The 26369-nt window shown below is 25.7% G+C and overlaps 1 protein-coding gene across 9 annotated transcripts in view; it reads right to left on the minus strand.

Annotated features, from left to right (window-relative positions):
* Positions 1–26369, minus strand: part of LOC107450092 (ubiquitin specific protease 16/45) — a 34177-nt gene that overhangs the window by 6066 nt on the left and 1742 nt on the right. For 2 of the 9 annotated variants that reach the window (XM_016065807.3, XM_043046236.2), the window contains exons 2-16: positions 25646–25775; positions 22306–22391; positions 22047–22225; positions 17374–17480; positions 15081–15232; positions 14341–14388; positions 11567–11686; positions 10267–10406; positions 9581–9668; positions 8874–8961; positions 7754–7842; positions 7563–7619; positions 6612–6668; positions 2946–3080; positions 244–907 (exon numbers count right to left, since the gene is read on the minus strand). In XM_016065807.3, the coding sequence (XP_015921293.2) occupies positions 244–907; positions 2946–3080; positions 6612–6668; positions 7563–7619; positions 7754–7842; positions 8874–8961; positions 9581–9668; positions 10267–10406; positions 11567–11686; positions 14341–14388; positions 15081–15232; positions 17374–17480; positions 22047–22225; positions 22306–22391; positions 25646–25739 (2104 nt within the window). In that variant the 5' untranslated portion in view covers positions 25740–25775. The remainder of the gene's footprint in view (positions 1–243; positions 908–2945; positions 3081–6611; positions 6669–7562; positions 7620–7753; positions 7843–8873; positions 8962–9580; positions 9669–10266; positions 10407–11566; positions 11687–14340; positions 14389–15080; positions 15233–17373; positions 17481–22046; positions 22226–22305; positions 22392–25645; positions 25776–26369) is intronic. The other 7 variants (XM_016065826.3, XM_016065817.3, XM_043046233.2 and 4 more) reach the window with 7 other exon arrangements.

Below are 26369 nucleotides of genomic sequence, written 5' to 3' on the forward strand. Positions count from 1 at the left end.
GGTACTATTCTATTAAATTATATTTTTTTGCTTTAATTTTGATAAATACTTGACAAAATAAAAGGTAAAATATGTTTTTACAGATGCTATAAAAGTATCAGGTCTGAAAAGGATACAAGACACTTAAATTTCATAATGTTATAGGATTTATAAATATCCTACACTTCATTCACCAAATTAAAATAATTTAAATATTATCATTGATTTTACAAACTAAAAAAATAGATAAATAATTCAATTTACCTTTATGATTTTGAGTAAAGTCACTTAGGTTCTTTTCTAGTAACAGATCTTCAGATACATTTTCCCCTAGCATAGCTCGTTCCAAATCTTTGGGAATTTTTTGCGTAGGAATTTCATCTACCAGTAAATCTTCAAGGATGCTGTGAAATGCACCATTTTCAGAAGTATCATTTGGCACAATAGCTACATCAAAATCAAGTTTTTCTGTCACACAACACTTTTCAAAATTAAGTCTATCCGATACACTGTTGCAATCACCCGATACATTTTCTTTTCGCTTTTTGCAAAGATCGTTATTTTTGCTCAAGTCTGTAAGCGTTTGGTTGTTGAATTCAACATCATCAGTTTCACTAGTATTTACAGTATTGGCATGTGAAACACTAGTGCTATGAAGGGATATTTCAATTACATCTGTTTCATTTTTAACACCATTACAAGAGAGATTTTTTAACTCTACTTTTTCTTTACAAGACAATGTATCTTTGATTTCTTCTAAGTTTTCTGCATTTTCCATAGCAGTGTTGTCAGTTTCTTGTTCTTCATCTTCAGCTGCATGTTCTTTACTAGAAGGATCTTTGTCAGAATCATTTTCTTTTAATTTTTCTTCACTTTCAGACAAATCTTCATTAGTTTCACTAATTCTCCTGGTCTTATTTTTCTTTTTCTACAAATAAATAATTTACAATTATAAATTAAATATTTATAATTATGAATAAATAATTTCTTAATTTTTAAAATTAATAACTATTAATTTATGAAACTGCAAAAGGAGCAATAAAGCATAACAAAGTAACAATAAAATAAAAAAAATTGGTTAATTGCTTTTAACATTGAGAGATAAAGTATACATATATAGATAAATAAGTGTACATAAATAAATAAGTGCTTATATATAAATAAATGTGTTCATAATAAGTGTAAATGGATAAATAAATGTTTAAAAAAATATACATAGTAAAACAAATACAGTTTCTAATTTTTTAAATCAGTTAATATTAAGTAACATTATACAACAATAATATAATAACAGTATGGTATTATCATTGTCAATATAATATTATAACAATATTAATATATATATATATTTAATTAGTTAATAATAAGAAAAAAAACGAGCCTTATATTTAGTATTTTTGTTTTTATAAACTTGTTCTTTCCTTATAATTTGGAAAAAAGTTTTCTAATAGCTTTTAAATGTCTTTAAGATATACAATTCTTTGACAATTTTAGTGCAACTATAAATAAAAATAAAGAATTGATTAGCCAGTTTCTAAAATGTTATTTATTTGACAAAAACAAATACATTATACCTAAATAATCAAGCAGACATAAAATATCCTCATGCATTGTAGTTAAATTCACAAATAATCAGGATAAATTCCTATTTGTGCAGCATTAATGCATGATTTTTTTAATTAATAAATCAAAACTGGCTTAAATAAATTACAAAGTATACTTTTGATTATTTGGGATAATTACTGTAAAGAATAAAAAAAAACAGAAAACACAGATAATTCAATACTTAAATTAGTTGTATCAGTTAAGTACGATAGAAATCGTTTTTCTCTACTGCAGTAAATACTTCAATAATACAGCTGATAGTAAGTAAAAGGTAACAAAATACAATTTTCATAATGATTTTCTTTCAATAATTAATTTTTTCAATACAATTTTTCAATGATTTTCTGCTTAAAACATTTAATAACATCTCAGAGAATTCTCAATTTTCAAATTGTTGTTGTTGTTTTTTAATCCAAACCTTATTTAAAAAGTTCTTCACAACCTTAATGTCCATTAATTAATATTACATACAACAACATAATGCTACAGTGATTCACATAGATTTAAAGAATATTTGATTTTCTTTTCCTGCTATGTAATCACCAGTCGAGTCAGAATAAAAATTAAATTTCATAATATGTCGAATGTGTTTTTTGCAAGATAGCTGATCCATAATAAGGCAACTTAGCACAGTGATTAAAATTTTTTTTAAAAATTTGAGCATGCAAAAGAGAAAAGCAAGTAAAGATATAAAATGTAAAAAAATTCTAAAAATTCATTAAAATATACCCTTAGATTAAAACAAATTCAGCTTGATAATAGTTTTAGAAATTTAAACAGTGAGATTAAATAATAACAGTATCAAATTATGCTAATTTAGATAATACATTATGATATCAGATTATGTTAGTAGCAAGAAACAAACTCAAATATATGCTCACATATCCTTTTGAAGCATAAAATTATCTTGCTTTTTAACCAGTTTTAATACATTATAATAGAACCACTTTGAATTTTAATAAGTTTCTTTTAAAAAGAATGGAAAAAAAACAAAGGATTTTGTATCACACAGATTGTTTGTGACATGATAAACATTTGATTTAAATTATATATTTTTACTTAAACATACCAATGAAACATTTGACTATTATTTCTTTAAGAACATTCCATATTTTCACACTAATTCTCTATGCATGTTCTTATAATTTTATGAAATGCTTTTTTCTTAAAAAGAAAAGCCTTTATACTTCATGATAAAACACATTGCATAACTTTAAATTAAATGTTTCAAACATGAATTTTTTAGTTACAAAAATTAGTTACATAAAGCTAATTAATTTAAATGTATTATGACACCACTAAGTGAGTAACAGGGAAGCAAGTTTTAAGCTTAAAGTATAATTTTCTGTAAAAAGAGATACCTTTTCTTTCTTAGCTAAATCTTTTAATTTACGTAGCTGATGCTTGCTGGGCTTTCCATTTTCTTTTTTAGGTTTATTAAGAATATATTCATTACTTCCATCTTGTTCTAATCCTCCTTTACGATTTCTCACAGGCTGAAACAAAAACAAATTATAAATATTTATCAACCTAACTCATAAAACAAATACAAATTAATAATCATAAACTTTGTAGGTTACAAAAATAGTATTTATAAATCAATGACATACATTTACTTGAATTGTTTACAAAAGAGACAGTAGCAATACAAATATTTTTGACAGCTCTTTTATAAGAAAGTTTTTTAATCTACTAGCAAATTGTGAAAACTTGAATTAATAACTAAAATAAACTTTTTTGTTATTACACATTAAAATAATTTAAAAAAATACTTGCTTTTATAATTATTCATATTTTACTATATATATATATATATATATCAGAGTTACTAAAAAAATGTGTTTCATTCATATTAAAAAATTATCAATAATTGATTGAATAAATTTAAAAAAATTTATAATGNTATAAGCATAATACAACAAAAAATAAATAATAGAAAGCATCTAGAATTTAATTTTAAAAAAAATTATATTTTATGTTCCCAAATACTTTATACTTTTTAAAAGATAAAATTTATCCCTTTTTAGGAGTTTTTAATCTAATTTTACTTAACTTAGAGGTAAACTTGAGTTGTAAAATATTTTATTTCCCGAGTAGTAAAACTTAAAAAGACAGGTTTACTGCATAACAAACTAATATCTACCCATAACTACTAGTATTAACATATTTCAGTCTTCATAGCGGTCTAAAATAAAAATCAGGACAACATTGTATTAAAAGATCTGGGAAATTTTGGGTACAATGTATGCATGCTAAACTGATTTAAAGAAGGGGAAACATAGAGCTAGAACAATACTCCCACTGCTTTGAAAATTATGTTATGTGAGGCATAATTTTTTAATTATCTACTATCTTAAAAACAGGTCAGAAATGAATTTTAAAAAATGGGACAATTTTTCACCTGTGTACATGTAGTGAAAAATCTCAGAAGGTGATTTTTTTAAAATCGACTTTGGATAGAGATTCCTCAATATTAAAATCACACAAAAAAATCTGGAATATCAGGACAAAACATTTTGTATCCGGAATATCAAGACAACTACGAACCCTTCACATTGGTATTCTGGATTCTAAAATTAGAATAGTTGTAGATGCTCAACACTTTTGAAAACTGAGACTATTTTTTTAAAATCAAATTTGGTATAATTTATGTAAGAAATGAAAGTTCAAAGTAGCTTCTTTTGCCATGGTATGGAAAGTGTTAGAAATTAATATGCAACAACGTTGCAATAACAAAGTTCTGAGTTATAAAAATAAATTTATTATTCAAAGAATTTCTCACACTTCTTTTATACAGGTGAAACAGATTTTGGTAATAAATTTATTGATTAAAATCTCTTTTTATAAATTTATTTTAGATGTATTTTTACCATTAATTTTTCTTTAATCGTAATGTTTTATAAGTCTAATTTAAATATTTTCAATTGATGATAGCCTTAGTGTATTAATGCACTATACTTAAAGTTAAAAATGAAAGTTTACCCTTTTAAACATACTGTTAATTAAATTATTATAATTACTAAATTGCTAGTATGTCACATACATTATGAGCAAGAATACAGACTTTTTAGTGCTGAAATCACTTTCATGTTTAAAATAATTAGCTATTTTAAATTGTACTAAATTTAACAAGCATATACTTGGATATTTTATATAATAGAAGGACAAGCATAACATTGAAAGATAAAGAAACGAAAGAAACAAAAAGAGTGAACTTTAAACATATTACATTTATAAAGAAACAAAGGTAACCAAAACTATTTATGATCATAACTTACTAATATAATAAAAACCTAATAAAATATGTAATAAAAACAAAATATAAAAATTCTAAAGTTACAGTGAAATAAAATAATATATCTCTAGTTTTATAATTTTCAGTTATTGACAGAAAAAAGTTGCTTGACATAACTAGAATGTTTTAGAAAATATTAATTATTTCAATTCGATATTCACAAGTCTGATATAGTAAATTTGCACAATTTATTGCATAATGTAGAGTAATGAGTTTTATTAATAAACCAATTTGAATCCTACCATGTATAACAAACTGCTCACCCCTATATTATTGCATAGAAAAATAATGCACAGAGAAGAAAAATAATTATAAACATTCTCATATATAGTAGAGCACCGATTATCCAAACTGCTCGGGACCGAACGTGGTTCGGATAATTGGAAAGTTGTTTAAAATTTAGTTTAAATGATTATTATTTATGCACTTACTTCCCTTCACACTTTTTCTGGACTTAGGACTGACAATACTATCTAAAATAGCTCCGGCGTGTTTAAAAGTTTATTATTTTTTTCTTCAATTCCTAAATATTTTCTATTTATTTATTTTTTTTAAAACTTTTGTTCATTTTGAACTATTTTTGTCATATTTCAGCTTTTTATAATTTTTTTGCCAATTACTGATTTTACTACATTTTTCTTTATTTTCCATTACGAAAGAAATCCAGCAAAGACTTTTGTTTCAAAGACTTTTTGTTTTGTTTCAAAGAAGATGCTCTTTTTCGAGCAGCCATATCCCTTATTATTCTTTTTAAATAAATCAACTGAACTGGATCAACATTATTTTGACATTCTAGCCAATTCATTGCATGCTTCTATATGAGAAGGCCCACTATCTTGAACTTGATCGCCTACTTCTTCCTCTTCGTCTGTGGATTTCCGATTTTCTTTCAAAATTTCATCAGCATTTAAAATTTGAAATCCTGGGTCATTTTCAGTGTCTTGACATCAGTCTTATATTTTTTCTGCTGTATAACCTGGTATCTTTTCATCCAGAAGATCTACTGGTTTAGAAACTTCAGTTTCGTTTGTTTTTCTGTTAAGAATTTTATTTCAAGATTTAAGATTCCAAGCACTGTAATCACTAATCATTAACCATAAGTGACAATTACCCATCCCCCAATTGTAGAACTTCAGCACTTATCTATCATAAACTCCTTCTGCATTCCAACTATTGCAGACTGTCCAAATTAAGCTCGTATTCTTGGAAGATAATTTTTAGTTGAAGAGGAGTAAAGGGGAATAAGGAACTATATAAAACTGCTAAAAAAGGTTGTAAATTATATATGGTCTTCAAATGTAGTGAATATTATTTATTCTTCTAAATTTAGAAAAATTGCCAATAAGTTAAAAAATAATCTAAACTTTAAAAAAAAGGGGAAAAAAGAAAGAATTCGGACATAGTTTGGATAATTGGACGTTCGGATAGTCGGCGCTCTACTGTATTTAAGGCATGAATAATAAAAATAAAAACTTGATTAACTCAATGTGCTTAGCTAAAGCCACCAACATAGAAAATATAATTATTATACAAAAAGTTTCAAATTTATTTACATGAGTTGAAAATTCAAATATTTGGAATAAAATAAAATATTAGTGTTATAAAATCATCTTATAGAAACCAAAATAAAAATTCATTGACAGCGAGCATAGAATTAATACACAGCAAATTTAAAAAAAAGCTTTCTCTAATGCCAACAAAATGCTGCAGGTGTCAGGATGAACAGAATTACCTCAAAATCCTTTTGTTGTCCTCCATCAAGGAAAGGTTGGTTGCAATTGTCCTGATGCTAGAAATGATTTGTTATTTAGTTTAAGCGAATGAGAGATATTAAACTAACAAATTAATGACTTAGTTGAAATTGAAAATAGTGTCATTATAACCTTAATATTAGAATAATCATTATAAGAATATATTTAACCTTTAAAAACCCCATCTTAAAACATTATAAAGAATAAACAAAATGCATTATGATTTTGCACATATGTTATGCATTATTTCTGAAATTATCACCAGGAAACAAAATAGATTACTCTATTATAAGAATATAAAATCTTAGCTACTCTGTTTCCTCATAAATTTTTATACAATGCAGTGATTTTTCAACTTTTTTTTTAATGTCCACTTAATGCAACAACATTAAGTATTATATTGTTCCAAGCTGTTATTTTTAATTTTAGGACAAGCTTTTTTTTTCTTCCTCTTTTGTAGCATTCACAGCCAGACACATAATCAGATTTTGAAAAAAAAAAAATTTTTTTTTTCTTCAAATGATTAAAATAGATAGCTAGCTTCTTCAATTTCGGAAAACAAATTCTAATAAAACAAGTTTTATAATTTACTACTATAAATCTTCTTTTGAGAATTTAATAACAATTGAAGTAGAAGTGAATGTAATAAAAATGTAAATTTACAGAATTTTGAGAGAAATTAAAATTATCATTACAGGGAAAAAATATCATAGCTAAAATTGTAACGATAATTACGTTTTCCATTATTCCTGACCGTATAATATCTTTATTTATGCAAACCATAGTAACATATGGGTCAGATCATATAAGTAAGTTTTTCTTGCAGTATGATCTGAATCAAATAAGCAACAACACAAACAAAAATAAATTTACATTTAAAGACAATACAAATACTTATGTTTACACAAAAAATATTTCTAAATTATTTGCACCTTTTCTTCAAAGAGAGGTAGTGACATATCCATGAATGGTTCAAATACTTGGGACGACTAAATAAATAAAGAAAAAAGTTAATACTTTCTAACATGATGTAAAAATTTTCAACATAATAATAAATAAAAAAAAGAAGTCAAAATATTTTTACACATGCATTGTAGGAAAGTTACATAAATAATCTGCTTACTGTTTTACATTCTTCACATAGCACTGTACTGAGAAAGAGGCCACCAAAGATTTTTTCAACTAATGTATGAGATGCATAGCAGCTATAAGCTAGAAGAAAGGGGGAAAAAAGTTTAAAATAAAATGTATTAAATAGAGAGACTCAAATGCAACATATTTATAAATCTTTTAAAGCATAAAAAGTAAAGAAATAAAAAAGTGTATTCAATTTTTATTTATTTATTTATTTTCTCCAAAACACTGGTCCACTCCACTAAAATAAAACTCATTACAATAAGAAATAGTTATTTAAATACCAAATATATTAAACAAAGAATATAAAATCAACAATAATAAAATACACACAGAGTTAATTAAAGTCTTTCATAACGCTAAAGAAAAGACAGGAACATTGAAGAAGTTAGTAAATATCAATTTGCCATAAAACATAGTCATGAATCTGAAATTTGAAAACAATGGAGTAAAATAATATAATTTGGGAAAGATGTCATATGAACTTTCCCAGATTTCAATATTAAGTTTCAGTTAGTATAAGGTCAATTAGGTCCACGACCCCCCCCAAATATGGGTATATGGGAAAAATTTTCAACTTGTCGCTGTGACAGTCTCTTGCACAGCCGGAGGTGAACAGAGAGTATCTGGCACACGCACCGGCCGAGAGGCCCGGCGAAGCCCCTCCGTGGCATTTATCTAAAAACAAGAAAAACATAGTGCTATTTTGGCAACAGCCCGGAGATAATCGGGCAAAAATTCAAAAGTAACAAATTTACCTCAAGAATTAAACATTTTACACGTAGAATAGTTGTGATCATTCCGACTATACTTAGTTAGTATAAGAAAAACTTTTAACTACTGAGTAAAATCAAATATTAATTAAATAGTTTTGAGTAAAACTTACTGAAATTATAATAGTTGTGGTAAGAATATGTGAACATGGTAAGATTCTATTTAATATTTAAAAAGAAAACGCCAGCTGAAATTGCTGTACTGAGGCAATATTGAAACAAAGCAAATAAATTACAGCAAATTTAAAAATTCCTTGCATTGTTAATTGTTAGCTTTGATTGACATCAAAGCTAACAATTAATAATACCCGTTAATAAGCATACCCAAATTCTTACCTTTAACAAGTTTCTTTGTGTCTTCATCAACTTCTTCAACAGGAATGTTAGCAATATCAAAATGCCGTAAAATAGCTTTCTTCTGCCGCTAAAGTTAAGGTAAAAATGATTAAATGTCAGATGATTAAATGTTAAAGATGGTTAGATCGATATGATATACAGATTAGTCAACAAAATGGATATCATTAACTAATCGAGAAATTTACATTTAGGCAAATATACATAGGAATTTCTCGTCAATACACAACTTACTCATCAAATAACAAAGAAAAGCTGAAAAAGCAGACATTGCAAACACTCAATCAGTTAAGCTCTTCGCATAAATTTATTTCACTTTGTATAATCTGAATCAAACAATTTTAAAGTGTTTCCAGGTGTCGTGTAAATTATTTTTATCATTTTAATGACTAATCAGTTTTTATAACTAGTATTAAAATATTAATGAAGTTGAAAAAATTAAATAAAAACATTACTAGTTTCAATCACTTATTTTTATTACTTGCTAAGATAAAAATAATTTCGCCGTCAAATTTTTTTTTTAGAAATAGCTGAAAGAAAATTCGTGATAAGAATTTTCATTGGAACATTTTAAACATAAATAGCAATTAGTTAAAAATTAATTAGTTAAATTGCAATTAGTGAATTCCATGATTTATATATAAAAATTTTCTTTTAATGTGTTGGTGTGAGATTAATCATTTCCTTACTTTCACTTCATCTTGTCTAACGCCATCTAACAATTGTCTCAGCAGCTCATGACTATCTTGTTCTTGGAAGTGTTTAAATTGAGGGCACCTAAAATGTAATAACAATATTTAGAGAAAAAGGGACAAATTTCAACAATGATTTTTTTTAAAGGTTCTTTTGTAAATAAAAAAACAATAAATACATACAAAATGATTATCACAATTGACAAGTAATATCAAATAATTATTAGCATAAATATAATGAAATATAAAATATTAAAAATTTTTCTCTGAAGCCAGAGAATAAATATTTTTAATTCATGATGTTATGATTGCAACTTAGATACATTTAATTTAAAACCTGTCCCCAATTTAAAAATAATAATGTCAGCAACTCTTCATAAGTAAAAACTAAACATATATAGATGCACTATATTAATTAATTCAAATTAATGAGAGCAAGGAAGCATTTTGGAAGACGGAACACACTGGCAACTTGAAAAGGTTCACAGATTACATCACACTAATTTTATTTTTTTTCTATAAAATTGCTATTAATATCAATGATCTCTTTGTTTGATTTTTAGGCTGATCATAACCACAATAAATACAAATTGAAAAAGAAAAGTCACAATTGATGTGAAAAGAATACATTTTTATTCCCAATTAGAAGAAGAAAAAATATTTATATAAAAAAAATTACGTACTTTTTAGAAATTTCAGTAAATAAAGAACTAGGGTTCACTATTTCATTTTTATTTGATGTAGAAGCATTCATTAATTTATAAACGTGCAGAAGACTATTAGCCAGAGGAAATTGTCGTGGTATAGGAATCTTCAAATGCTCCTGTAAACAAAATATGTAACTCACTGATCAGAAGATAGTATAGAAAAATGAACAACATTAGAAGCATATGAAAAATAGAAATATAATCATAATGGAATAAATTTTTTTAACATTATTTTTCTTTCAAAGATTTTAAATTTGTAATTAGGAAATTTCTATAACTAAGCAAGATCTATTAAGTTTTGACATTATTGCAATTAAAATTTCAAAAGCTAAGCAAACCAACATTTATTAATTTGCTTGTTACTAGTAGTAATGCTTAACAAAATGTCCATGTTTATCTGTAAATATATAACATCCATTTTTAAGTATTTTAGTTTGTATTTTTAAGTATTTGTATCTAAAAATGGTTTTAAAGCATTTTAAGATTAATCTGTTCCAGACTAATATTGTCATAATTAGTAAGTTGAAAGAACTGAAAATTCCATAAAACATTAAGTCCTAGGTTTGTGTTATTAAGATCTTCTACTGTACTATCTTAGATCTGCTCGTGCAATAAATACGTTTTCCAAGTGTTATAAAGGAGCATCGAATTCTTTTGAATTCGATGCTATGTAGCAAGATTTAAAAATAAATATGTAGCAAGATTGTAGCAAAAGATGAATATGTAGCAAGATTTAAAAAATAAAAGTGGAGTATTATCTTCGGTTGTATAATTTCAGATGAGAAATGTGCTGAATAAAGCAGTTTTTTTACGAAAGGATGTTCTAACTTAATGTCAAAATATTTTTGGATGATTTTAAACTCCTACTTTTAACATTTTAGTCAGCAAAACTCACTCTCATATAGTTTAGCAATTTTTTTAAGACAAAATTTAACTATTTTTGTAATTCACAAGGGACTTTTTCAGTGAAAAGAAATGTCTAACATAGGCATTGCTCTTTATTTCCCTTGAAAGCAAAAATTAGTAAATGGTAAACGTTTTTCAATTATTGAATATTTAGATATTATTTTATTTTAATTATCGCAAGTGAGTTTTTCATGCATTGCCAAAATTTCAATCTAATTGTTGTAATGTGCTACTTTAAGTGGGATCTACAAGTTCAAAATGTTGTTAGATTTCCAAAATCGTATTTTGTTATTAACTTCTGTCCCACTCTTTAGAATTTCGTCTTAATAACTTCAATCATTTACAAATATATTTTAGTTAGCTTACTTACATCACAGGTTTCTTCAACCACCATATCATCCATTAAAGTTAGACAAGGGACTTCCCAAACATAGTCAAGGGCACATGCCTTTTCCAATATCCTAAATAATAATTGTGTTTGGTTCAGGTTCTAAAAAATAAATAAAGATTAAAGTTTTCAATTATTTTATGTGTCACAACAAAAATATAGCAATATTTGAAGCAAGAGACTATTTACATCAGGAAATGCTAGCACAAGTCATGCATCGACTCTCTGAAGGAAATAAACATCAATCAAAAATCTTTTTGAAGATGTTCAAATGTGCAATGCTTGTTGGGAACTCACTCACCCACCCCCCCATGAAGAAAAATTAGTGTTTTTGCACTTTCATACCCTAGATGCATCTATATCAAATATTACGTAAAATTCACAGATCAAAATTAAAGATAATCTGGGAGGAAATTTGAAAATAAAATATATATAAATGTAAATGTTTGACATTTAAATGTTGAAATGTTTTAAATGTTGAATATTATCTAAAAGAAAGGGGAAAAAACTTCATGGTAGATTCACAAAAATTTCATTTCTGTCTAACAAATCTAAGCAAAACTTAAATAATACTTTTTTTTTTCAACAAAACAAAACAATTAATTAAATAATTTCACACAAAATTTTTGTTTTTAAATTCCTACCTTTTGAATTGAATTAAACATTGTTTTATTTCATTAATCTTTACACATAATTATAAAAGAAAGTTCGATTTTTTATGAAATATGTCTTTAAATACCTTATTTTCTCGCAATATGGCATGAAAGAAGAATGCTTCCTTGCACACATTCATCTAGACTAAAATTTCTTGTTCATGCAACCCTATATATCAAACTTTAATTATACAATTCTATATTCAGAGTCGGAGAAAGGCGGGCTGTCACCTGGAACATCACTTCAAGGGAGGACCGAACAAGACGAAGATTTAATGTTCTGTAAATTTATTTTCTACTTTATTTAAAGAATTTTTTGCTTTAAAATATATTAATATGTTATTTCTTATTAATTCTATATTCCTAAGTAAACTTTTTTTATGGTTCTTTAAGTAAAACTAAATATGGAAAGAAGAGTGTGCAGCCAGGGAAGATCTTTTTTGTAGAAATTTATGATGCCACCCAATATTCTCAAAAAGTAAGAGAAAAAGAGGGGGGAGGAGTGACCTTGGAGCTCTAATTTTGTGGTGTCAAATGAGCCTGTGTATCTTTTTATATAATGTGAATTTGCTGATACAAATCTTAATATTTCATCCCTATTTCATCTTAAAATTTAATATAAGTTTTTCATTCAAATCTTGGCAGATTTTCTGAGAAAAAAGATAATTTCCAAGATTTCAGTAAACTAAGTTAACAACAAGAAATATATATATATAAAAGTTTTTACAATAATTTACTCTTTGATATATATTTAAAATAATTACTAAAATATATTTGCTAATAGAGTGCAGAATAACTTCTTTATTCGTCCGATTTATTTAAACGTTTATTATCGTTGTATTCAATGCTGCACGTAGGTTTTTATTTATTTACTTTAATGTATAACTTTAAAAACCAATATTAGTCTGAGTAGAGAGTATCTTATCTTTCTCAAAAGTTATTTAATGGGAATAATTATTTAATATTTTAATATCACTATAATGACTATCCGTTATTTCATTAATGTGTTTCATGAGAGGTAATTTTTAATATAGTATATTTCATAAACAATTTATTACAAGAACGCTTGTCCCTTTGTCATGAAAACTGTCATTATGAACGATTTTAGATACGTGAGTGAACATAAGGAATGAAAGGATAGCAATCAATGGATCAGTGAATTAATACAAGTCAGTAATAAATAGCAGTGAATTTGTTTACGAGTAAATCAATGAAGGACATTTCAGTGAATTGTTGAATGAATGATTATTAAACTAATGGTTTTCTTTCTAAACCTTGAACGCATCAATTGTAATTCATCTTGTTCATATGTTTCCCAAGTCAACATTTAGGATTGATATAGGTTTTATAATTTTCTGGCTGCAATTTAAAATAAAATAAAAAGTATTTCTGTATAACATATTGATTACACCAACAAGCAATTTAAAAAAAAAAAAAAAAAATTCCTTTCCCAAAATTGAGTTTAGTATCAGTGTTGCATTTTCAGTATTGCCTGAGGTGTGACAGCATCTTCTACCGACACTGTCGATCTTAGAGAGACATTTACATAAGAGATAACCTTCAATTGCTTCAGTCAAAAGTGAACTAAGAGTATTTTCAGCAATCATAAATTTTTATAAAGCCTTGAGTTAAAAAAATTTAAGGTTACTTTCCACAAATCCAGATTCTAATTTTATTCACATACTTTTCTTGAAAGACAAATTTAACGTGAATATTACAACATTTTAATAACAGTGATTAACATTAATTTAACAACGCAATATTTAGAAATAAACAGTGGATCAAAATAAATTTTACTATATAAATTTCTGCCATCTAAAAAAAATATAGCTTACTCTTAAAATGGCTCTTTTTAAAAGATGGCAACGATAAAACATTTATAACATAAGTAAAAAATTACATTTAAAATAAATAATAGAGACAAAAGTTAAACATAAACAGAAATTATATAGAAATTCATTAGCATTATTCATTTTTATGAAAACCTTACAGAATTCTCATCTGGTACATTTAAATAAAAATATTGTTATACTAAATTTCTTTGTCTTGATATACAATGATTTCTACAATAAAAATATAGCAATATTATGGCTAAAAAATTACCTGCATCACAGCATTGAAAAAGCAAGTATTTCCTAAGTTTCTTAAGCCCTGAAAAAAAATTTGATCAACTAAAACATAAATAGGTTTCCAACAAGCAAAATGTACATTTTTAATGTCTTTTTCATAAAATAATTCTATTGTTCACTATTTCATACTGTCATTAAAAAAATAATAAAAAAAAAATTGGCTCATTTTTGTGAAAATTAAAGTAAAGAATTCCAGTCTGGCTATCAAAGCATTTTCCACTTGGTTTCAAAACAATTTAAAAATAAATATGAGCAATAGTTTATAAAATAATAATGCTTATATAAAAAAAATCTTTGTGAAAGCATAGTTTTTATGAATTTTGTAAAAGGGAAGTTCTTACGAATTTCGTGCGAGGACCACTTTTATAAATTTGATCTTTATGAAAAGGCAATTTTTACAACAATTTTTGGTAAAGTACCCTTTTTCAAACTTGAGACTTGTGAAGGAGTTTAATCTGAAAAGTTATTTTCTTCACAGAGCAAATTAAGCATATTTTTAATTAAATTTTAATGCACATATTTTTTATATTTACAATTGACATAAACTTTGATAGAATTCTTTCAAGTGTAGGAATTATTTTCTCACAAATAATATACATAAAATTTTATGAAGGCAAGCAGCAATGCTGAATTAAAGATAAATACTTAAAGGAATAAAGATCTAATTAAAACAAATATAATTGCAATTTATAAACTTTTAAAGAAAATATTTACCTTGACACATGATTTGGAAGGAAGCATATCTTTCTTATTTTTATTTTCAGTTTTTACATTAGCCACTTTAGAATCTGTGGTTGCTTGCTCTTTGATTACAGACTTTGATAAATTAGGCTGATTATTTAAGGGAGATTTATGTACATCTAAAGCTAAAAATTAAAATATACAATGAAGTTTACACAGTGTAACAAAACATTTTAATTACTATAGTAATGGATTCTCAGTAAAAGATAATAAATAACAGAATTTGGCCATAATTTTTGAAGTGTTCATTCAAAAGTTACTACTAAAGTTAGAGATACTGAGTTTTGACACAAAGGATAATGTATTTTTAAGCACATCAAAAGTAATCAATACTAACAATTTTTCTAAAGTCATCTACAAAACAAAATATAGTCATTAAGCTTATTATCTTCACAGAAGAATTCCATAAATTACTACATTATTTGAAACATTTTAATAGTTTATATTTTTACAACCAATAGATATACCTTTTTCTCAAACCACAAGTGTAAAATTCTTCCCATTAGATAAATAGTACAGGGGAATTGTTTTAAGGCATATTGTAAAAGTCTCTTAGCTTACAAAAAACTGAATAGCAATAATAAAGATATCAAATAACAGAAACTGCAAAAAATATTTCCTTGACTTTTAGTCATTTAAGCTTACAACATTTCTCTGATTTTATGGTGAATATTAATTATGTATAAATTCCCAGCATTCTATAATCTTAGAATCATTTTGAATATATAATATACATTGCTAAAACACTTTTTCTAGTTTTTTTTCTTTTTTTAAATAAATAGGATATCCAGAAACTTCCATTAAAAACAGTATATTACAACTCCCATATGCACATTGAAAATCTCAACAAATAGGTAACAGAGGTTTAATCTCAATTCAATTACAGATCTACAACTAATCGGTGTACCACAATTGCAGCATAAAAACAACCAAATTATTACTAAATATGTAAAATAACTAAATTAACGCACTTTAGCAAGATGAGAAACTATTATTTTAAATCTTTTTTCCTCAACAAATATTTCTTTAAAAGTTCTATTTAATATTACAAATAATATAAGTGATAAGATACCAAGTGTTTTAATATAATGTATATTATACATTTAAAAAATGCTAAATTCAATTTGTGCAGATATTACAACAACTCTTTAAAAATGAAACTAATTTACAAAAATAATAATTGCTCTTTAAATATATATAAAAATTTTGCACAGACAATAAATAGAATGACAAACTGTTTGAACAAACAGTTAAAGCCTGTCATGGGTGATTGTGACACAAAATGAAAAATACTGAAAATTTTATATGCCTAAAATCGATATCAGGATAACAACTTGTACACCATATGTGTTTCATATTTGACATTATTTTTTGAATTAGCATATATAATTAAATTACTCACTAACGAAGAACATCACACCTCTATAGTTAACTAATTCAAGAAAAAACTTACAAGAATAGCAACATAGGATTTTTAAAACATGTGAATATGAATAGATATATTGGAGTTCAAAAAGGCAAAAGCTCGAATTGCGAGATTGAACTTTTAAATCGCATAAATACGAATCACGATGCGTAAATTTTCAGTTCACATGAATATGAATCAAAAAGGGGAAGTTTTTAAATAATGGGAAAATCGATATACTTAATATTACAACCGTATGAATACTAATTGCAATATTAGGTATTGGAAACCTGTGAATAAAAAATGCAACAATGGATTTTTAAACTCACGTGAATACAAATTGTGATATTGGGTTTTAAAAGCGTACAAATACAATTCTCCTCAATAGAAATCACAATATAAGATTTTTTAATTGAGTGAATACGAATTGCAAAGTGTAACTTTTTAATCAGGTGAATACGAAAATCTATGTTTGATATTAAAATCACGTGAATAAGAATCGTGGTTTTAGCAAATTCCGACTCTGTTCCAAATAGTCAAAAAGGCGAAAATCCGCCGAACCGAAAGAATCAACTTGGTGCAAGTACCATATGTATGTAAACATCTCTCTAAGAAGATTTAGCAAAGTTTTCAAAATTTCATCAGTTTAAAAGTTTTTGAATAGTGGTCCACAAACCAAAGGTCTCAAGATATGATACAATATTCAAGATTTTAGAGGAAAAATCACATGCCTTGCTTCTAGTTTTTAGACCCGGAAGAATGATACAAAAACCCCTGAATTCTGTACACCAACTACATTGGATAATATTTAAATTAATAGTTGTAATAATAATAATAGTTTAATAAAATAAAAAATATTACTATTATTAAATGTATTTTTACTGCCTTTCGATTTATTCAGAAACTCCACACACTGCCTCAAATTACGAGACTGTTGAAGATTAACATTATCATCACATTCATAGCACCTAAAAAAAAATAAAAAATATATGAATTTTAAAATTTACAATGCATTTTTAAAATATTATTCCAAAAATTATCAAATTATTTAACATATAAATTTAATGCAAATTCGAAATACTCCAAATTTTTTAAAACAATTTTTAACATTGGTGCTAATATTATATTTTTAAATATCATGCTTAAATTCGAAACTGTTTTATTACTTTTATCAAAATAAGACTACACCATTAGTTTCTATTTTTAAATTGCATAAATAAAAATTATATGCAACTATTGCAACTACATTTCTTTTTTTAAACACACAACATGTGACATAGTTCTAAATTGATTAGTTAGAGGTCTCTGACCCCTGTATAAAGCTCAACCAGTTTTATCACAAGGAAATGATTTTTAGAGAAACTTTAGAGGGAGGAAAGAGGACTTCAATACTTTTGCTCCGCAGAAAATTAAATTCCTCATAAAATATTTTAACTTGTCCAACAAAAATTTTATTAGCGGAAATTAGCGGGGGAAATGGAAAAATCTGAAGAAAAAAAAGCGGAAATCCGAGGAAGAATCACATCCCTGAGAGCTCAACCAGCATCAATAATTAAAAGATGGTCTTACCAAATCAAAATAAAAAAGGTCCCAGCAGATAGACCACCCACAAAAGGACATAAAAAAATGATATTAAAGTGAAAAAGATGTCTAAGAAATAATATTGAATCCAAAGGCAAAATCATATAGCTCAAATCATTGAATAACTATAAAATATAGTTAAATAAAAGTAAAGGATAAATAAACTAAACAAAAATTGCAATGCTACTAAATCAAAATTTATAATAAATACACTAAAATATCTATAATATTAAATCATCATAAAATATAATAAATATATCAAATTATATTTAAAATATATTATTATAAACGTATTAGAATAAAAATATAATTAAAAAAATTTAAGTGAAAATGATTTATTTAAATAAATTATTATAAATCATTAATACACTTTGTCATGCTTGTTAATTCATTAGGTGCCCTAATTATTATTTTTTGTACACCTAGTATATTTTCTGCTAACTTTTATATTTGTTTTCTTAAATAGCTAGTTTTAATCATTGTACTTTTATTAATTTTGTTTTGATTATCAGTGTCTCATAAGTCAAAAACATACAATATTATTATTCGTATTTTAAAGCTACAAAAATATTCTTATTACAAATATTATTCTTTTTTTAAAAATTGAAGTCCTTAGTAGGGATTTACCTAAGCTAAATTCTTAGTGGATTGTTTCTCAATTTAGCCATAACTGCGACTTCAATATGTCACAGTAGATGAATATAAAAAAAAATTTATACATTTTTTACAACAATAATTTTTGATTCTTACTTTGTTAAAAAAACAACTAAAACCAAGGGGAAAATACTAACACCTTTTTACTTTTGCAAGGGATATAAATACATATATATTAGAGAAAAAGAATAAATAAACATCAAAAATGCATTTCATTACTACTTCACAGTAAATCCTTCAATTATAACATGCATCCTAATCTATTAATAGTGATATTTAAATCAAAAAATGTAACAAACAATAAAGAAAAATATTTTTATATAATACTATTGAAAAGGATTAAAACAAACAACACCTTTTCTATAAAAAAGTAATTGTTTGATTCATATTCATTTAATAACAATAAAATGCTCATCATAAGTTAAATTTAAAATTAACGAAAAAATATTAGGATGTTAAATTTTTATTCCATGAAATACTTATTATTCAACTTTTACGTATTCAGAAGGATGACTAAAATGTTTACTCTAATAAATATATGTAACTTTAAAAAGACACAATCTGTAAATTACTTTGTTTGAGAAGGGCTTGCTTTTAAGAAATTCCTACTCTCTTGGTGTAAATAAATAAGTTAATGTGATGTTCACTTTCTTTAATCTAGTAATGCTAGCTGTTTAAGGAAGATTTAAAGAAAAGAAATATTATTTTTTTTATGTGCATTACCCAAACACATTAATCAAAGACCCTCCATCACAGTAACACTTCTATTATGAAGGCTAATGGATAAAGCTTTATCGGCTATTCCATATAAGTAATGTTATTTTAACATTGTAAGAATATTCAAACTCAAATTTCTTACTTAATAATGCATTTGAAATTTAGTCCTTAACTAGAGCAGCATTTAAACTAGCAAGTGAATTAAAATAGATTTCCGTAAAAAGCTACATTGAATCAAACTTAAGCAAAAAAATATTATTTACTCACGGCGACAGAGTAAAAAAAAAGCAAGGAACTACACCGAAAGTAAAAACAAAACCACAGAGAAGAAAAAAAATAAATAAATAAAAGATCACTGAAAAGCAAGGAACTGAAAAGCAAAAAAAACCAGGAACTACACTGAAAGTAAAAACAAAACCACAGAGAAGAAGAAAAAAAATAAATAAATAAAAGATCACTGAAGCATCTCACAAGCTTCAGAGTGAAGAAAAAGTCAGGATAATATTCTTCAAAAAAAAAAAAAATTATAATCTGTACATTTTTTGAAACAGTATAGATATAAAATATACTACTTTTAAAAAAAGGCAAACTGCAAACTAAAGAGTATAATTTTTTTATTTAAGAGTAATATAAGCAAGTTTTACTGCAATAAATAAAAAAATTACTATTTTTAAATTCAGAATTGCTTTGTATAACAAAAAGAAAGGTAAAACAGTTTCCGTTATAATTTTATCATTACTGAACTCATAATAGTTTCAAATCAATGCATGAAAAAAATTGTATACTACTGTTGCATTCAAAAAATAAACCAGCATTAGTTCAATAATATCCCTCATACCAGTATTAAATTAAAGTTTGTAATCAATTTCAAAATTTCTTTAATCAAATAATTTCAAAGTAAGGTTATCAAATAATATCAAAATGGACACAGAGTGAATGTGCCACTAGACATTTTTGCAAAAAAGTAATTTAATGGGTGATCCACCAATTAACCATTCAAAACTTTTGTAACATGATTACTATATTATTAATTAGAATCAATGCTTTTTAATATCAGATAAAAAAGAAAAATTATTAATTGTTAAACTAAAACACTACACCATACAATATTTATTACTGCATTTGATGAAAATGAATAATTATATGGCCCTTATGACTCCTGAATTAATTGCATAAAAATTTGATACAGTTAACTTGTTAGCTGACTTTTAATTTACATAAAATGAGCAAATTCCAAAAAATTTCCACACAAATTCCAAAAAATTTCCACACAAATTCCAAAAAATTTCCACATTATGCTTCTAAGGGATAAATAATAATGTTAGAGTTACAGTTAGAGCAAGAAAAACCGTACGCAAAAGTTCTCTTGTGAATCTTACAAATAAGGCTATTTTCTTAAACTATGTACATACTTATAACAGAGTTCTCCAAAAGGGCAGGGCACTGCATCTCAAAAAAAAAAGGGCATTATAAGTTTTAAAAAGGCATTCGTTCAACACCGTAAAAATTTAACAAAATGTGTAATATTATGTAATAATTGAATTTGATCTTCAACAATTTTTAAATTACCCTCTCATACTATTTTATGTGTATATTTCAAAAAATAATTCACTCTCATTATGAGAATAAGAGAAAAAACTTTAGTACATAAAAATAATTAAAAGCATGCTAATTGATAATCTCATAAATGTCTTTCTTTTAAATAAATAAACTGAAAAAATTATTAATTGATAAGCAACTTGAAAGATTTTTATATAACTGAAAATTACGTTAAAATAGACATTTATAGTAGCATTTTTTTTTAAAAATTATTTACTTAAAAAATAATTTTAAAACTTAAAACCATTCAAAAATCTTAAAACCAATCATCCCTGAAAAAGGAGATACTTAAATTTAACCAGTTGAGAATAATCCTAAAAAAGTAAATATTTGTAATAGTAATCAGAATTAAACCTATTAACACAATAATTTTACCAGTGTGTAAATATTAGTTAAAGAGTGAATTAATTTTTTTAAAACTGGAATATGAATAAAAAAACAAGGTATTTAAGGGATGGGCGGTTTATTTTTATAAAAAGGGCGTATTCATAGGGATCAAAGGGGAGGCCGGGCAGATCGCCCTTCTAAAACCGCTTAGGAACACTGCTTATAAAAAATTAATAGTCTCTAAATTTGAGTTATTAAATTTTTTTGATTTTTACAAGCATTAATTAAAATAAAAAAAGATATTGGATGAAAAATTCAAAACTTTTAGTCCTCAAAATCATTTTTTTAAAATACAAATTTGTATTTTTGAAACATTGGATGTTCTGAACACAAATTTCAGAAATATCAGAAGAAAAAGCTAAAAATCTATCAAGTATCAAGAAACTCTGGACAACTACATGTTACCCAGTATTTGTTCAAAGATAAATCTTTAAAGAGATTATTCATGGTAGCTGCAGTGAACATCAAAAAATTCTCAAACAAACTAGACTATAACAAATACTATTTAAACTTTATTTGATTTGAAGCAGATTAAATTGAAGAAAAAAAAAAGAAATTACAGTTTTTTTAAAAAAAAGAGAGATTGACTAACTCACCACACAACACCAGATGAAGAACTCAAAACTAAAGCATGGCAATCAGAGTGAATAGTTTTAAAATGTTGAATGGCATGCTGATGGGTCGACACTCGACCGCAACCTCGATTTCCGCATTGCAAACATAACCAGATTTCAGGTAACTCATCATTTCCTGCCTCTAAGTTTTCAGAACAGCCCTAAATTTCACATTAAAATAATTATTTTAAAATAAAAAAAACAGACAAAGTTATTTTAGATCATAAAAAAAATGTCATACCCCGCATAAAGCAATGTTTGCAGCTTTTAAATTTCGTTTCACTCTCGAGAAGTTTAAACCTCTCGTAATGTGCTGGCATATTTTACCTAAAACAAAATATACAGAAAATTATATTAGTCAAAATACAGAGTCACATATCACATGCCACAGACCAAACACACATATCTGCAAATTTAGAAATTGACCGATTCCTGTTGAAAGTGGGATGTTAATGATAAAATATGATATAAAGTTATAAGCATTTATGCAATATTTCACTACATTTGTTTTCAGATATGAATTCAGAATCTGATGATCAGATACCAGATTCAGAATCTGTTCTCTGATTCTAGAGAGGATGAGACTGAAAATTTGCTGATAAAAACTTCACCTAATCTGAAGAAATCTGATAGAAACAGTTTTGATAGGAATAAACAGAAAGATTTATTTCCTCTGTGAATCTGTCCTTTTTTTTCTGACCATTAATGCTAATTCTATAAAAAAAAAATTAAAAAACAAACACTAATTAGAAATTGGATTCAATTCCAGTTTGAAAATGGAGTAGTCCTTTATACAAAGGCTAATTAATCATTTTTACTAGTTAAATGATATTTTGTAAGGCATTTCATAACTGTCTTGACTAATTGTAAAAGCACAGGCTTAATTTCAAAAACAAATGGCATTCATTTAAACAATTCATCAAAACTATTTAGTCATCTTTTTTTTCAAAAAACTTTATGCATTGTGATTATATGACATTTCATATACCATTTCATATATAATATTTAAAACCAAAATTTATATAAATTTCATCACTAAAATATTGATAATTATTCAAGCGTAATTTTTGTTTTTAATATTAATAAAAATAAATATTTTGTCATATTCACTTCTAAATAAATTTTAAATATTGGTAATACAAAATTGCAATTATAAATATTTCTTTTTAAGACATTTTAAACGTCAGTCTTTTTCTAGGTTTTAGGCAATTTAAACTAACAAATTTCTGATAGCTGAAACTTGTTTCTGATGCTTGCTATATCGAATTTATAATATAAATGAAGTATAGTGTGCCAAAAAAATGACCACCCTGAATAACTTATGATCAAATCTTCATGTTTAAGGACTCAAATTTCGAGGTTTGAGGGGGTGACCTTAAAAATGGTAATCAAAAAGAGCAAGAACTATTTTAAGTTACAAAATCAGTCACATAAACGTACTTTCTTTGAATAAACATAACATACCTTTTTTCGAAAAATTTTAATTTTTGATCCCCAAAGTATAGGGGGTAGCTGCAATATGGGAAATATGTCCCCCTTAGTTTGGTCAGGAGAGAGATCCAAAGCTCGAACTTATTACTATTAATTTTTACACATTTTGCCATACCTCAAAAACTTTTTAAGTGAATTAAAAAATATTTGGAAACAATTATAAAATTTGTTTGTCCAAAGATAATTCTATGCAAAATAATAAATTTTAGTAAGCATGTACTTTTTTTTATTATTTCATTTCGTAACAGTCGAAAAAAAATTCATAATTTAATATGGCAAAATACAAAGTTTGAGCAAAATCGGTTTAATTGTTCCTGAGAAATGTAATTTTAAATATACCACTTTTTTAAAATTTGATTTTTCAGGAACTATTTGACAGATTTTGCTCAAATTTCGTAATTTGCCATGTAGAATTACCCACTTTAATGTGATGTAAAAAATTGTATGGCTTAACTCAAAATTTTTTTGACTATAATTAATTAAAATAAAATAAACATTTACTAAAGTTTATTTTTTGAATTGAATTATCTTTGGACAAACGAATTTTATAATTTTGTATAAAATTTTTTTACTTCACTTCAAAAGTTCTCAAGATATGGGGAAATATGCAAAAAGTAAAATTAACAATAAGGGGTTCAAACTTTGGATTGTTCTCCTGACCAATCTATGGGGACCCAATTTCCCATATTGTAGCTACGCCAATATTTTGTTTTGTGGGTCAAAAATTTGAATCCGTTGTAAAAAAAAAGTATGTTTCTTCAGAAAAAGTATGTTTTTGTGCCTGATTTCATAACTTAAAATATCATCTGCACTAATTAATTAGTATATTTGAGGTCACCACCTCAAATCATTAAGATTGAGTCCTTGAACGTGAAGATCAGATCATGATATCAAAGGTTATTCAGAGTGGTCTGCTCTTTTTTCTTGGTACACTGTACATTTCACTTTATTTATAGCAAAGTCAAAAGTACTTTTAAATGTCCATTTATTTTAAGTAATAAATTAATTTCGTTTTTTATTTTGTTAATTTTTATTTCCAGATTTTGGTCTATTACATTTTATTTACCATCTAGATTATATACAATTTAGTTTCGAAGTGGCAAAAAATTTAAGAAGTGAAGATCCTATCATTAGATCAAAGGTTATTCAGGGTGGTTTGTTTTTTCTTCGTGCACTGTACACTACAAATTATGAATTGTAGGTACTAAATTTTTTAGTTTTGTTTGTGAGTGAACAACTCTGTAATCTATTAAAAAAGATAGAAAGTGAAGTAGCATGCTTAACTTTCTTTGGCTTTACTTACAATTAAAAAATCAAGACAGATTTAAATAATAAATGTTTTAATAAAAAAAAATGTAGGAAGAGTTAAAAGATGAAAGTGTGGAAAGAAATTTATAAAAATGCAATATTTTCGTACTTAAAATATTGTTTTAGATTTTTAGCCCCAACTGTCTCAAAAATAAAACAGTACCAAGTGTCTTAGTAGTTCTAAATCAATAGTTTAAAATGAAGATATAATCACAATCGACACAACCTTGGAATTGGATAAAAACTAGATAACTATATATAAGAAGTTACGGTTAACCAAATACAGAAAAGGATATACNTTAACTTTCTTTGGCCTTACTTACAATTAGAAAATCAAGAAAGATTTAAATATAAAACAGTACCAAGTGTCTTAGTAGTTCTAAATCAATAGTTTAAAATGAAGATATAATCACAATCGACACAACCTTGGAATTGGATAAAAACTAGATAACTATATATAAGAAGTTACGGTTAACCAAATACAGAAAAGGATATACATTTCTAACTTGAAGTTTCCTTAATGACAGGATGGCAGTTTATTACAGACAAAAATAAGGCCCCAAGAACTTTAGAAAATTAAGTAAATTTACAATCTCTATTATTTATGCTCATTTTAGGATATTGTAACACCTTAGTCATAGAAATTTTAATTCTTTGTTGTACTGACTAGTAATAGTGGTAATTTAAGTGTTTACAGAACAAGTGGGAGGAGGTAACTAAAACAAAGATTTTTTCTCAGGATTTAATGCAAATACTTGTATAAAAAAGAAAATTTTAATAACCTTCAAACTTTGCTTCTTTCAATTCCTCTTCAGATGTATCACCTACTAATGCCTCTTTTTGATGCTTTTGACGTGCAGATTTCTTCTTAACCATTTTTTCCTATTTTTATGATGACATGATTTTTCTACTCTAAAAAATTGCAAATAAATTAATGATATCAGATAATGCAAAACTTGCACAAAAAAAAACATTGAACAGAAAGTCAACAAATGGCACTTTATTAGAAAAATAAAATAACTCTTACTGTTCGTTTCATTATCTTTTAAAATTCTGAAACCAACAAGCATAAATGTAATATGTGCGTAGATCATAAAATATTATCATTTTTATATTTAAAACAAAGAGAAGTTTTACTTTAACTAGGATCCCTAAAAAAATTAAACATATTAATGTATCATTTCAGAATCCTAATTTATTGCAAATGTACATCAAATTACACACAATAACCTATAAAATTTAATTTCTTTATAAGAGACAAAAATAAGTTAAATTAGTTTTCTTCTACTCATTTTGTCGTTATTATTCCCTTATTTTCTTAAGTGAATAAACGTTCTTATTTTCAACATTTTGGCAATTTTTTCACTTTCAATGAAAAATTGATTTTCTCAGAATAACAAAGTTAAAGATCTGTTAACAAGCTGGAAGATAACTAAGAGATTGATCTTAATTACATAAAAAATTTTTTAGGGCAATATAGTTTTTACCTTTTTTCGCCAAAGCCAA

The sequence above is a fragment of the Parasteatoda tepidariorum genome, chromosome 4 (assembly GCF_043381705.1).
Source record: "Parasteatoda tepidariorum isolate YZ-2023 chromosome 4, CAS_Ptep_4.0, whole genome shotgun sequence".
Classification (NCBI taxonomy): Eukaryota; Metazoa; Arthropoda; class Arachnida; order Araneae; family Theridiidae; genus Parasteatoda; species Parasteatoda tepidariorum.